The following is a 14,788-nucleotide window of genomic DNA, read 5'->3' on the forward strand; positions in this document are numbered from 1 at the left end:
TTGTATCCGTTGATGGCATTCGTCTGGATCCTTCTAAAGTCCAGACAATTTGCTCATGGCCACATCTTCAAAATGTTCATGCAATCCGTAGCTTTATGGGTCTATGTTCGTACTACAGGAAGTATGTACAAAACTTTGTTGAAACTGCTTCTCCATTGCATGCATTACAAAAGAAGAATGTAGCATTCACATGGACAACGTAGGAAATTTCAGCATTTGATGCATTAAAAGAAAAGATGGCTTTGGATCCTATGCTTGTATTGCCCGATCTAAGGAAGCCATTTGTTGTGCGGTGTGATACATGTGAAAACAACATTGGGGCTATTTTAATGTAAGATGGCCGTGTGGTTGCTTATGAGAATCATGTTCTCCATGGTGCAGAGAGGAATTCACATGTCTATGAGAAAGGGCTCTCCCGTGGATGGGTGGTAAATCCTTGATTACAACTTAATTACAGCAGCAAACAATAAATGCAAATCAAAAAATACAAATTTACCTACTAATCTCGGACAATACACACCCGATTGGCCCCAAAATTGGCACTCCTTTCGGTATTTCTTTAACTTTATTGAAAAAGAAGTTGATTTACAATGGGATTCTCCCGATTCCCTTCGCAATCCAAACTCCCCTTGCTGTCCAAAGTGACCAGCAAGTCTTCAATCTGTTTTGCCCCTTGATTCGTGCACTTAATTGGCCTTCTCCCACTTCATAGACGATGAAAATGCCCCAAATTCAATGGCTGGCTAGTCCTCCACCTAAATTTAGCTGAAATTCACCTTCAGGCCTGAAAAATTCAAGTCTTGGAACTTCCAATTTCTGGCACGCTTCCCGATGTTGCTGCTAAACCCTAATTTCTGCTGTAAATTATGATTTACAGCAAAGAAATTTGCAATTTCTCAACCTCCAAGGTTCCAAATACTGAGATCTTTGGAGCAAGGCTATGAAATGGCTAGGAGATGAGAGAGAAAATTCAAAGACAAAGAATGACTGAAAATCAGACAAATGCAATTGCTGCCCCGCCACAACAGCATTAAATGTTGTCGTCTACAGCTGAGACATCCAAATCAGCTATCACCTTGTACCTAGATACAATTGCCTAGCTGTGGAGGGTCCAAAACTGCAATCACCTCCTCAAAACTCACTCATGGCTGGCTGCAATAGCTGAAAATAGGCTGGCCATGGCTGCTCACAGCTCTCCCACATTTGCTACAACAAAAATGATCTCATTTTTCCTCTTCTCCAGCCTTTTACCAGCCTGTATGGGCAAGTTAGCCAAGTGGCAACCTTTCCAAATGATTTTTCCAACATTATCCATCATTAAATATTAATTTTCAGTCTTTAATTACTAAATTTCAATGCCCAAAACATCTTTGACAATTAGATCAACGTTAGGTACTATTAAATGCCACATCTCTAGTGTCACCAATTGACACTTATGGCCAAATGAATAACCTAGGCCAACAATTGATACCGGATACCACCAAGCACCTGTGCAACAAAACTTATAGCAACTTTTGCCTTTGACATCCTGTGATTTTCTCGGGTCCCGAGCTCGTAAATTTACTCTAACCCCATTTGCACCTCACATATGCAACATTTACTTAATCATGTGATTTAAAAAAAATCCACACGTTAAGTGAGATTTCAAGAATACATGTCCTCATGACAGCAGCCTTATCATGAAGCACTTGGGTTAGAGACGACAAGTGAAGGGCTCAATCAAATGCAATAGAGGCAAGGGTGGAGTATTATCTTACACTTAAGAGGAGGGCTCTATCATGAGTACCTGAATTTTTAACTTAATATTCTTTGGACACTCAAGTTGTATTCGTGTATGGTGCACATAAGAGATTAAGTTAAATATCTATCACAATCACCCAACAATCCTAGCTTGGGTAATGGGAAACATTGGCAAAAGAAGTTACAAACATGCATGTGGGTACCTAAGTCACATCTTAATCAAGAATATTAAATGGCCCCTTGGAAATGACCTCTTGGTGTCATTGAAGTTAGCAATTTAAATGATTTACTGTCCTAGACTAAGGTTTTTGGAAACTTTCAACACTTTTAGGTTCAAAGAGGTTATGAATTCAAAATCTTCCTGGGGCCATGGGAGTTCTAGATTTAAATGATTTGCTCTACTAGACTAAGATTTATGGAAAGTTTCAACACTTTTACGTTCAAAGAGGTTAGATATCTAAATTGAGGCTAAGCAGCATTAATATAATTTAAAATGAGAGGAAAACCAAAGGGTTATTAAGCTCGAATTTGCATGTGAAGGCTACAATGAAAACGGAGATTTACCAAATGTCAAGTCTCGGTTAGTTTTAGGCTGTATGCAAGTGTATCTTCCATGCTGACCTCTCTCTCTCTCCCATCCTTGTGTGCTTTCTTAACCATGCAAGGTTGGAGAAGGCTGTGGAGATTAGTTACATAACAGCTAATGCATGTTTTGGAGCAATTGACAACTGCTAAACCTGATTTTGAAGGATTAAACAGCTGAAAGACCCTAATTTCTACAACCCTACCTAATCTAGATCACTTTTAGGGTTGGACAAAGAGTGATCGTTGTGCAAGATTCTCTCTTGCAAGAAAGTTGTAGGATTCTCTCTAATCTATTGCTCATCTCTTTCTCCCCTATGAATCTACATTCTCTCAACCTTGATACTATTTCAGACCTAGCTACAACAATAATTAGGGTTTGCATGGCTGTCTTGAAATGTAGGCCAACAAATCTCAGCCATTCATGAAGGATTATTGCTGTAAATCTGAAGATTAACATTTTTTGAAAATATTTGGTCGTCTGCAATAAGGGTGACCTACATGCAACTATTAAAGACTCAATTTGGTTCCCTGAGCATTCAAAATCAAGGGGCAAAATTGAAGACTAATGATGCTGGCCACTACTTTAGGGTGGACATTGATGCTAGTTACTGTTTTAGGGCTGAAAATAAGAGATTTCTCACAATGCTTCTTCTCTCTCATCTTGGTCAGATGCATGTGCAATCACGCAATGGAAATTGGAGATTTGAGTCTCAGATTTAACCCCATATGTTGCTGATTGGGGATTTTCTGATCTCAATCTGAAATCAGCTAGGTTTACGGTTTGCATGGCTGTGTTAGGATGCAAGCATGCATGCATGCCTCAATGATTGAGGAACGTTGTTGATGTAAATGCAGACAGCAGACAATAGAATGGGTCAGATTCTGTACATGTACAAGAGGGCTGATTTGCATGCAACCACAAGAGGTTCAATTTGGGCTTCCTTGATTGTGGAATCAAGGGGCAAATTGGATGTTATGGTTACTGGTTACAAAGAACAGCAAGATATTCCAAATATTCTAAGAGAATTGGCTCAATCAAGAGGAAGTTGGGAACTTGAGAGTATATCTCTTAGGTTTAAGTCAAGGCCTGCCATCTTATCAAGGATTTGAGTCAAATCTCAGTTGTACAACAAGATTTTGGAATGAATGTGAACAAACATACCAAAAGGCATACCAACAATTTTGGTGCCAATCAGGAGTTGCTCATCTCAATTTCCTGAGGGCATTACAGCCCAAAGTGGTAAAGTGTTAAATTTTCAATTCATCATTTACTATATGAATTTATTGCTTGCTGTGAAATGTTCTAAATCAGTGTTATTCAGGGTTCCACCACCCTTCCATAAAAAGGCAAGGTGAAATCACTTTTGCTCCTTGTGTCACAAACAAGCCTCCAAACTTAGAAGTTAGGTGGTGCATTGTTTAGAATTCACCATGGATACTAAGGGCTGCCAATACATCTACTTGGGTACTAGTAGCATAGCGATTTTGTATTGTGGAATGGGTTCATAATACCTAGCACTCCTTGAACCATGTTCACAGTTGGATCAAATCTTGCCTTGCCACACGTGGCAGGAGATCCAGGTTGTGTTAGATCAGTTGAACCGAATCGATGCATGTGTATTTGCACTTGAAATCATGTACTAGATCTTGCCTTGCCACACGGGAGATCCAGGTTGTGTTAGATCAATTGAACCGAATCGATGCATGTGTATTTGCACTTGAAATCATGTACTAGATCTTGTACATGAAGGATTTGGGATTACTCATGATTGGCAAAACATGAGGGATTTGGAATTGCTCGTGATTGGTGAAATTTCCAAATGAATTGCGCTTTCCTGTATTGTGGAATCATGGAATAAGGAAGTATTTCGTTTTGGATTCATGGAATAAAGAGGTTTAAAAATACCACAAGCAGCACAAATGTTTTCGGGCCGTGATGTGCAGGTATACTTGAGTACTTGTGCAAGAGCACTTTGTAGTGTTTTACTAAAGGCTAGTCTCAATGCATCATAAGGCAGCCATGCCATAGTATATCATTTTTGCTGAAAATTGCTTACTCAAACCTTCTCTTGCCAAAGCAAAGTTATCTCAGGTTTTGTTTAGCAATGACTTCATCTGCATCCATATATTAATATCAAGGAGTAATTCCACAACTAATTCACTAGAAATTTGCTTCCACTAGGGTGGCTCTTATTCAAGCCCTTTTGCTTCAACTATCACAAAAATTGCTTCACAAACTTGCTCAAAGGATGCTTTACTCTCTTCCAGCCATTCTAGGCTGATTGTTTATGAAAAATTGGTTTCAAAAGCTGTCAAAAGGTTGTCCTACTCCTTTTTCAGCCTTTCAAACTTGAGTATTGGCAACATTCTTTCTAGTAAAGAGGTCTAGAGGCTAAATTTTACATTGTTAGTCGTGTGAAGACACAAGGACGATCATCTTCATCAAACCTCTTATTCTCTTGTTTGTCATTGTTGAAAATTTCAATGGAGGATCGCTGCTTAACATCATGATCATATAACTTGAGGGGAATAGTTGTCACATCATGTTTGGGGGGGGAGCAGCCCCTTACTACTTAGTGCCTTATTTCTATGTTTCTATTATCCAAAGTTTGTGCTTCCAGTGTATTGTTAGCTTAGTATTATGAAAAGTAACAAAAATCTATCACACAACCCATACTAAATTTCCTCGTCCAACCAAGCTCATCCGCAATGCGCTGCCATATGTGGCTTCCACCCATCTAGTCATCATCTCACCACGTGTCTATTAAGCCCCGTAACATTCCCTATGGCTGCCTTCTCAAAAAATGTCAAAGAGACTAGAGAAACGGTAGAGTTTGCACGGAGAAACACAATGTGTGTATGGCAAACATTGAGAGAGAGGAGTAACTTAGAAATACAAGAACACGGTGATGATACACTAAATCATGCTAGGAGAAAAAAAGCTGATACAATGAAGCCGAAGCTCAAAAGATAACCGCACCCTCTTGTCTAAATCAAGCAACACCTGTGGAGAATTTGCATAGTGAAGGGAGTGAAACACGGTCCTCTAGACAATAGGCTATCAAAGTAATCACTGGAAGGTGAAGGATAGCTATCGAGGGAGTAAACCGGAATGCTTTGATGCCGTTGAAGATGTGGAAGATGATCACCAATTGTTGAGGAAGTGAATCATAGTCCTCAGATGCCAAGGAGAAGAGCCAAGCTGCAAACGCAAATGCTAGAGCCCAAAATGCTGAAAACGCAAAATGTAGAATATTGACGCCAATGTGGGAAAGGTCACCAGATATGGAGGCGATGCTTAATGATGGCAAACGTAGACTGTAGGGGCCTCCTCTGTGCCTCTCTGTGCGAAACGCAAGGTAGATGCTGATGCCAATAGGTGGAGACTATCGCCAACTAGAGAAGACCCAAAACACAATCAAATTGATGCCGCCTAGTGGAGAAGAGCTGTCACTAGCTAGGACTGAAGGTCGCCAATGACAAAAGACCTCCAAACGCAGACCTGATGATGAGGGAACTGAGTGCATAAAGGAGAAGAGGAAGGGTGACCATGAACTACAATGTCCTCACGTAGGGGTCTGGGCAGCAATGGAGTGAAGAGAAAAAAGTATCAGAGTGACGAAGGAAGAGGAGTGAAGAATGACTGAGAAGGTGTTGGTGGTGGTGAAGAATGAATGAAGTGATTGCCTATTTATAGGCATAAGCTATCTAGGGTGGTGCACCATTGTGTGGGCGCCCAATAAAAAAGTAGCTAAAATGTGAACACCAGCCCTTTTTGGGGCTGTCAATGTGAAACCCTAAATGAAGTGTGTAAACTGAAGAAGTGGTTTCTCAACATGCCCTTCTAGCTGTACATGGCTCTTCCTAAAAAGTTGTGGGGTAGGTGTACAAAGAAGGATGTCCAACACCACCGTCTTATCCAAAGCAAAAAACCAAATTTTGCAAAGACATCTAGCACATTTGTGAGAGTTAGGACTGTGCCGACTTTCTATATCATCTCCTCAGCAGCTTGAAAAATATTCCAAAGAAGGGAGATGTGTTCGATACACTTTACATCTTTGTTCGCAAGGTCTCTAAAATCAAAACAGAAAAGCCAGCTCCCACAGGAGCTTCTGAATTACATGCTAACAGTTTTACTCGAGCTTAAATGAAAACTTGTTTGCTCACAAACACATCAAACTATCACCACAAAATGCTGCAAAAATTTCAACTGGCACATGCATGTTTCAGTTGAATTTATAAAACTAAACAAGTCCAAATTAAAGTGGTGTGAACTGAACCCTCAGCAAAGAGCTTTGACAAAAAATAATCTGCAGACACAAACCTAGAAAAACACAGCCCTCCAGCAAAAGAGCAACATCTTTAGAACAATATTACCACCACCAAAAAAATAAAAATCACCTTGAGGAGCTCATAGATGTAGTAACGGATGTCATAATCTGTCAATGTTGGGTAAAGCACTTTGAAATCAGTATTATTGATGTACTCAAAAACTAGGCTTGGTGTTTTTGATTGAGGATCACGAACTATATCCAAAAGCTTCACAATGTTTGGACCGCCGCAAAGGTTCTGAAGAATCTTGATTTCTCGCTTGATCTGAATAAAAACGTAGCTGCACATATGAGGTTGATGTAGCAAATACTGAATACTAAACAGACTAAAACTTTCCACAAGATTCAGAAGAACTCGAGGACAGAATCAGCTTATCATAAAGCCAACAACCAAGTCGAAGTTAGGAATCGCATCCTTTGCTGGATCCTGACATTGCAACAACATATAGCTACAAATTCATTTGGCCAAGACATACTGCCTTGACCAACACAACTTTCATCTATCAAGACACACTGCATAGTGTTAAGCAAGCAACAAAATAAAGTGAACATAGCAACTTTGTACATCATGTTTGATTTCAGTGCTAACAATGTGTTTTGTGCAAACAATTTGCACACAGCTCACACTCTCTGCACATGTACAGCATGGGATCCTATCAAAGAGCCTGACCAGCGATTGTGAATCAGTAGCAACCATGGGATCACCGGACTGACTGGACGCACATGACCTTTAAAATGACTATGGAAGCAAGACTGACAAGCTGCTGTCACTAAATAAAGCAGAAGGAAATTTGAGAGAAAAAAAAACACGCATCAGAGACCCTGTAAGGAAAGCTGAGATATTGAAATGACATCTGAGGTTACCTTTTTTTTCTTGACTGGCTTCAGTATCTTAATAATGCACCGCTCATTATTGACAGTGTTGATGCCTTCAAACACTTCACTGTATTTCCCTCGCCCGACCTTCCGCACCACTTCGTAGTTCTCTTGATCACTGAAATACAAACCTCAGAGCCAAAATCCATTCAATATCAGCCACGCCAGTAAGTAGGCACTGTAATTATAAGGGAGAGAGGAGAAATTTTCTTTAAGCTTAAAGAGTTCTAACAAAGAGGGAAAAAATCAGCATTTCGAGCACGGATGCCACTGACGAGCTCCAAACGCAGGCTTAAATGCACTGCCTCAAATAGGGAGCTGTTAAAAACCAGGAAAACCCTTAACGTGAAAACCCTGAACAAGAGCAGAGAACCACACGCACCCCCATTGAACTGTGAGGGACTCGTAATCCCAGTACTCCCGCGGTCTGTTCAGATTCACATCCGCGTACACAAGCGCCTTGGACATGGCACCTGGTCTCCTAGTCGACTTCCCGATCTTCTGCGCCAGGGTTGCCAAATGGAGTAACGCCTTCAGCTTTGGTTGTTGTGATCCGGAAAATGAGAAAATGGAGACGCACAAAAGTGGAAGATGGAAGGCGAGGACAAGACAAGCCCTCTGTGGCAGAAGTCCACGAATTTGATGCCTGATTGTTGTTTCTGATATGAATTGCTAGGGCATCAGAGGGAGCTCGAGCAGAATCAAAAGCAGCAAGATCGGGGAGAACGCTGGTGAAGGAAAGAGGAAGAAGGAGGACGACGATGATGATGATGATGATGATGATGATGGCATATAGGTAGAGGATGATGTAAAGTCATGATCCTGATGATGCCCTCGTCCAAAGTCTCGTTTATTGCCCCCATCAGGGACATGTTTCAAACCCTTACACACTTTCACTTTTTATCTTTTCCCCCCTTAAGACTCACACACCTGAACCCACAACCTCTCCACAATGAACACGAGCTTTACCACCAAGCCATCGCCTTGAGGATCAAACATATCATTCCTAGTATGTAAACGTCAAGGACAGAAACTCGAACTAGGCAAGCAAGAAATTTCCTCGTAACTTCTCTTGCAATGTCTTCTAGGATTAACAACTTAATTAGCCTTTATTATTAGTTTGGTGAAGTGTTCTATCTTTTACAACTAGCTATTTGGCTCTTTTCATTGAAAGGAGAATCCATGTCAACACCAATTTGAGACTAGCTTCTCTAACCAACATTAGCCTATGGCCACTATGAGATGAATGCACTATTTATTCCCAACTGAAACATGAGTAGATTTAGGCAAGGTGGGGCCAGAATTTCTCAAAATTTTGGAGAAAGATGAAAAGATACCACTGAATAAATCATCGTGCTATCATTTTGCATCATTAACACATAGACAGTACTACGATAAATCCTCATCCCATCATATTGCACTAAAGAACAATCATCATCATTACATTTGAGAAATTTCATTGAAAAGTAAGAGGGGTGCATTATGAGTCTAATCAATTTTTTGGGACTCCAGCCAAAATAGAAGGGTTTTCAAGGATACATTATGAAGTTTTGAGAGAGTAGGACATTTCGTCAAAATTTCAAGGGTGTTTTTGGAGTTTCCACAAAAAGTAGGGTATTCTCTAGAATTCATGAAAGGTATCTTTTAGTCTTTCTCTAGAAATTATGGGGGAGAAAGAATCATTAGCCATGAGTCTCACTTTACTTTATAAAACTCACAAAAACCTACAAGTGATTTGTGTGGGCCAACTCTAAATAAGGTATTTTAAATTGCTAAAATAAGGGTGTGTTTGCCATGCTTTTCAAGGCCATCAAGTAATTGTCAAAGCCCTCTTGAATAACATTTGAAAATGTGTAATGAAGTCTATATGTAGTACCATTTATTCTAAACTTACATTGATATGCCATAAGGATAATACGTGTAAGATTGATGCATCATTGAATAACTATGAAGAGAATCATTGTTAATGCCTATGAAGAGAGTGTTAATAGATTGGCCTTGTAATTTTGCACAAAACTACTATATTATATAGTCAAAAAAACTTGTGCATATGATGGCAAAATTTGATGGGAGTTTTTGAATCTAGTTTGATGGTAGAATCAAAAGGTTTGGGACAAGTCTCAAGTGGAAATTCATTATCTACAAAAATAAGATATTGAAAGGTGCTTAAAATCGATCAAAATAGCACTTGACAACGCTAGTTGGAGCTATGAAAAAGTTGAAAATGAGGGTTTATTGGAAATTTACCTTCTATTGGTCATGTTTTCCTAGAAAGGTTTCTTATGAATCAATAATATGAAGAGATAAATAATTCTTACTAGAAAGCAAGCTTTTCTTCTCTAAGAGATATATGATTACATGTCGTATAATATACCCTTTGTTATAAACTAGCTTTTATTCTATAAGAGTCAAGCACCTAGCTAGCTCTCTAAATACTTGATTTGCCCAACAATCCAAAGATGTTACAAAATCTTATGATTTTAGTTGTTTCGCCTAAATTTTAAATAAGTATTAGAACCGGATTGCCTAAATCTTGAAAATCTGTGGCTAGGTGATGGGGATCAATCAAAATATTTAATTAAGTCAATGAAATTTGTTGTTGTTGGGAGAAAATAGTACGACCTTAGGATGCCTTAGGAGATGTGGAGAGGCTTCATGGGAAGGGAAATCTTTTGGTACAAGAAAGGAGAGTTTCAATGGTATGAGATCATCAATTTTAGGGATCTTTGGTTCTCCTTCACATGTGGTGAATCTCCCCCATTCACTAGGTGTAATAGACCAAATGGTATGCTACAAAAAACAAATAAGCTAGGCGTGGCTTATGCAAATCATGAAACTTATTGGTTAAATCATGATTGTACATTTAGACTCTTATTAGATATCTTATCATATCTAACCATACACTTTTAGGATAATTATGGGGAATAAACACCACGATGGCCCCCATTTTGAATCAATGTGTGTTTTATGGGTGATCATCAAGTTATCAATAAATCAAGGGAAGGGTGTTGCCAAGAGGGAAGAAGTCACCCTAGAAGAGAATTGGTTGTAGTGAACTAAGATTATCATTCCAATACAAAAGAGCCATAGGAAACATAAAGTTCACTCCCGAAGAAGGATTAATGTTGATTGTGCAAAATGACAAGATGTTGCTAATAATCTTGTGTTTAACCACAATGATCATGTGTTAGTAGTAATCGTGAATTTCATTAAAGTAAGGAGAAACATAGAATCTATGCTAAGAGATCCAATTAAGGGCCAACTATCAAATTATAGGGGATGCTCTAACCCCTTATTTCTTTAATGCACTAAAGTTAAAGCGTAAGCAAGAAATCATGGTACACATGGAAGCTACCATGGCAATGTGGTTGAGGATGAGGACACTGTTGAGGCTTCTAGTCACAACATTACTTCTATCATTGAGATTAAGCCTATCAAACCAAGGGAGTATGAGATCAAGATGGTTGACTTCGTAATGAAGCTTAAGGGAGACAACCCTTCTTTAGGAAGACCTTTCATAATGGCAAAGTTTGAATAAATTGTGTCTAGGATTAAAAAAAGGGAACTTGACAAGCTCAAATGGCCTTCCTTTAAAGGTATTTCAAGAGTCGTGGGAAATTCGCCCAACGTACAGTTTTCATAAGTACGTCGGGCAAATTCAAAGGTAAAAATGGGGATGATCAATTCTATCCCTTTGTCTGCAAATAGGAAGCTTGTTGAATGTAGCATACAAAGTAATGGTTAAGGATGTGGCCCAAAGCATGAAATTGATGTCGCCATATATTGTCCATACTAGCAATAGAGCTTGCACATGGTAGGCAATTTCATGATGTTGTCTTGACTTTGGATTTATACATGGATCATCATCTTTATTTTCAATAAATTATCCAATTGAGTCAGCTAGATGTTCCTTGCAATAGCCCCCCAAAAGCTTTGGGCTTTAGATTAATATTCACCAAGATGGTGGTGTTGTTCATCAATGTTGCAACAACAATGTACATAAATGGTATTATGTCATCACCCTTCCCCTCAAGAGGTCTTAGACAAAGGTGTCCCCTTGTTCCTTTATTTTCACAATCCTTAATGACCCTCTTCTTCCCAAGATGTGTAGGAAAGCTATCAAAGGACTTCCCCTGCTCGCAAGAGGTCCATTTGCATCATAATTTTTGTTGATGACGATTCAAATATTATCATTGCTAAAAAAATAACTTGTAGAGTCTCTCTTGTATATCGACAAGCTGTTCTCAAAGCTCACAAATTAGCCAATCCAAAATCAAACTAGTCTTGGTGAGATGCTCCTCAAGATTGGCCAATGCAATATGGATTTAAGTTCATTGCATATGGGCATATATTTCAATATTTGGGTTGCCCTCAAAGTTGGTGTCAACATGAAGCAAAGAGTGGATTGGCTACATGATAAAGCCATTACTCTTTTGTCCTTTGCTTGCAAGCTAGTAATACTCAATGTGATGCTTACTCCAACTATAGTTTCTATAGACTACATTCAAATTAAGCCGAAGAAGGATGGTAAAGCTCTATTGTGTCTCCTTATGAAGCTTGAAAGGAAAGTCCCCTCATGTGTTGTTTGTAACGAAAGTCAAGGATTGTGGGATTTGATTGTTCTAGATAGGTCAAAGGGAGGTCTTGATATAGAGAGCTTATATAACAAAGAAAGCAAGCTATTTTTTTCTCTACTCACACAAACTGATGGTCAATAACTATAATCTCTCCTAATCCAAGCTTGGATATTAGGTGTTAAATTGTACGAATTGATGTGGTTGGGATTGTCTTGGATTTATGCAATGATCTCAAAGCAAAAGAAATTTAGCATCTTGCAATCTAAAGTGGCACAAGGTATTGTTGAATTGTCTAATTTAAAAAATGTGATTCATATTATATGCTACAACAATCACTTCGAGTTCGACTTTGGGGCATATTCCTCATCCATCATGGGCTCCTTTTTGGGAGGCAAAGCAAGAGTGGAAGTACAAGAAAAAGCAAGAGCTATGGAGGTTCAAGCAAGAGAGAGCAAGACCATGTGTGGGAACTCCAACAATCACAAGGTGTGACCTACCTTCCCTTATTCTATTGTCATAGAAAGAATAAAGAATAAAGTGAGTGGATGGGTGGCTACCTCCTATAATGTATAGGTGTGTGGGTAGTAGGTACAAGTAAATGTAGGTGGCTAGGCACATGTGACCATTAACCCCCAACAACCTCCCACTCAAAGGGAATGTAACCTTGAGTGTGGAGAAAACAAGAAAAAAGTGACAATGTAAAATGTGTACATAGTAGTACAAAATGATGAGAAATAGATGCCATCTCATCTTGCACCCATCATCTTTCTAAGGAAGGCATAATGTCTAATTGGGAGACTTCTAATGAGCAGATCTGTAGAATTCCTGTCGGTTGAGATCTTAACAAGCTCTATATGATTGCCCTCAATCACCTCTCTAATAAAGTGATAACAAACCTTGATGTGCTTGGTCTTTGCATGAAAGACCAGATTATGTGCCAACTGAACAGCACTCATAGAGTCTAAATGCTATGTAGGGGTCATAGTCACACCAAGCTCTACAACTAAATGGCCTAACCATAGGGCCTCCTTACAAGCCTCATTGGTTGCAATATATCCAACCTCAGTAGTAGACAACACCATGCATCTTTGTACCTTGTACATCCAAGAAACAACACCTCTAACAAAAGTGAAAGCACAACCAAAGATAGACTTCCTAATGTTTGCATGTCTTGCATAATTAGAGTCTGTGTAGCCTATGACTCGAGTATCCTAGCCACCATTACAAATGCACAAATTTGTAGTGCCCCTTAAAGTATCTCATGATATCCTTTATGGTGTCCCAAAGTCGTCAGCTAGGTGTTGCCATATAATGAGCCACAACTCCAAATGCAAATGCCATGTTAGGTCTAGTGGCTATCCTAGAATTTATCAAGTTTCCCACAATGGATAGATATGGGATCTTGGTCACCTTGGCCCTCTCATGACCTAACTAGGGACAATCTACCTAACAAACCTTCACAGGAGAACGTAATGAAGTAGCAATTAGGCTTACCACCTTGCATATGGAACTGTTCAAGGACTTTATGGATATACTCCTTTTGTGACAAGTAGAGAAGTCCCTTGGAGTGATTGTGTGTAATATGCATATGAAGTATGTGAGAGGCATACCCCATGTCCTTCATCTCAAAGCACTTTTTGAGTTGAGTCTTCAAAGCATTCATCTCATCACGTGCACTCTCAATAGCAATTAGCATATCATTAACATATAGCACAATACCTACCAAATCTAAGCCTTCAAATACTAGAAGTTATTGCCATCCAACTTCTCAATGTTAAAGATGTCAATATACTTGGAAGCATTTGAAACACTTGCCATTATATTTGCAAACCAAAGAGAATACAGGCTACTATAATAATTGGAAATCGGGCGCCCCAAAAACTTAACTAGAAAATATAAGTATGCAGAAAATTGAGCCAAGACATTGTTGTTCACAAGTAAGAAGCACAATGGAGTGTTTGCTCTCAAATAAATGCTCAAAATTGAAAATTGGTATGGTTGGTAAAAAAATTGTAGTAAATGAATGGACAACTATAGGTAAATAAGCAAAAGGCAAAGCTCCCACTTCTAGGAATATTGAGATAGGAGCCAGGATATACAATGTGACTAATAGTGCAAAATAAAGCATGAAGCACCAAGGTACTAAGTATTGTCATAGACCCAAATATGTCAAAGATATAGATGCAATCCCAAACAAGAGAGTAACATGTACATAAGCCAATTGTGCATACGAGATCTCCCAAAAGCACTAGAGATCTGCCAATCTGCAACTAACTCATTGCACATGAACAATGAAGCTTAAGTACATAACCAAGAATGCATCTAAGCTAACAAACCTGTCTGACAAGAGGAAGTACCTAGTTTACAAACCAAAGTTAAATCGACCCATAGTCATCAATGTCTATATGAGCAATGTAAATCATAAACAATAGAGTATATAATATACATGAGCAAGTAAGAGTCTCCCACACTGACTCAAGAGTCCAAGCTCAACGATAAAATATCAAAGTGCTCTTCAATCTTAACATTGAACTTAGGAACAATGGTGCAATCATAAAAAGACTTAGCATTATCGTGTGCATTCCCTTTACCTTTTTCTTGCCTATCATTGCACATGGTACTACAACCTTATGCAACCCTGTTGCTCAAAATAATGAGAAGTAAGAGAGGACTTAGGAC

The 14,788-nt window shown here is 39.0% G+C and overlaps 1 protein-coding gene across 1 annotated transcript in view; it reads right to left on the bottom strand.

The window, feature by feature from the left end:
- The window catches only part of LOC148019175 (casein kinase II subunit alpha), a 60,900-nt gene extending 52,521 nt beyond the window's left edge, over positions 1–8,379 (bottom strand). The window contains exons 1-3 of the mRNA XM_087660719.1: positions 7,915–8,379; positions 7,521–7,650; positions 6,727–6,921 (exon numbers count right to left, since the gene is read on the bottom strand). Of these exons, the coding sequence (XP_087516845.1) occupies positions 6,727–6,921; positions 7,521–7,650; positions 7,915–8,000 (411 nt within the window). The 5' untranslated portion in view covers positions 8,001–8,379. The remainder of the gene's footprint in view (positions 1–6,726; positions 6,922–7,520; positions 7,651–7,914) is intronic.
- Between the last annotated feature and the right edge of the window lie 6,409 nt (positions 8,380–14,788).

Source organism: Lygodium microphyllum, chromosome 20 (genome assembly GCF_053477565.2).
Source record: "Lygodium microphyllum isolate KBCC chromosome 20, Lygodium_microphyllum_v1.1.10, whole genome shotgun sequence".
Taxonomy (NCBI): Eukaryota; Viridiplantae; Streptophyta; class Polypodiopsida; order Schizaeales; family Lygodiaceae; genus Lygodium; species Lygodium microphyllum.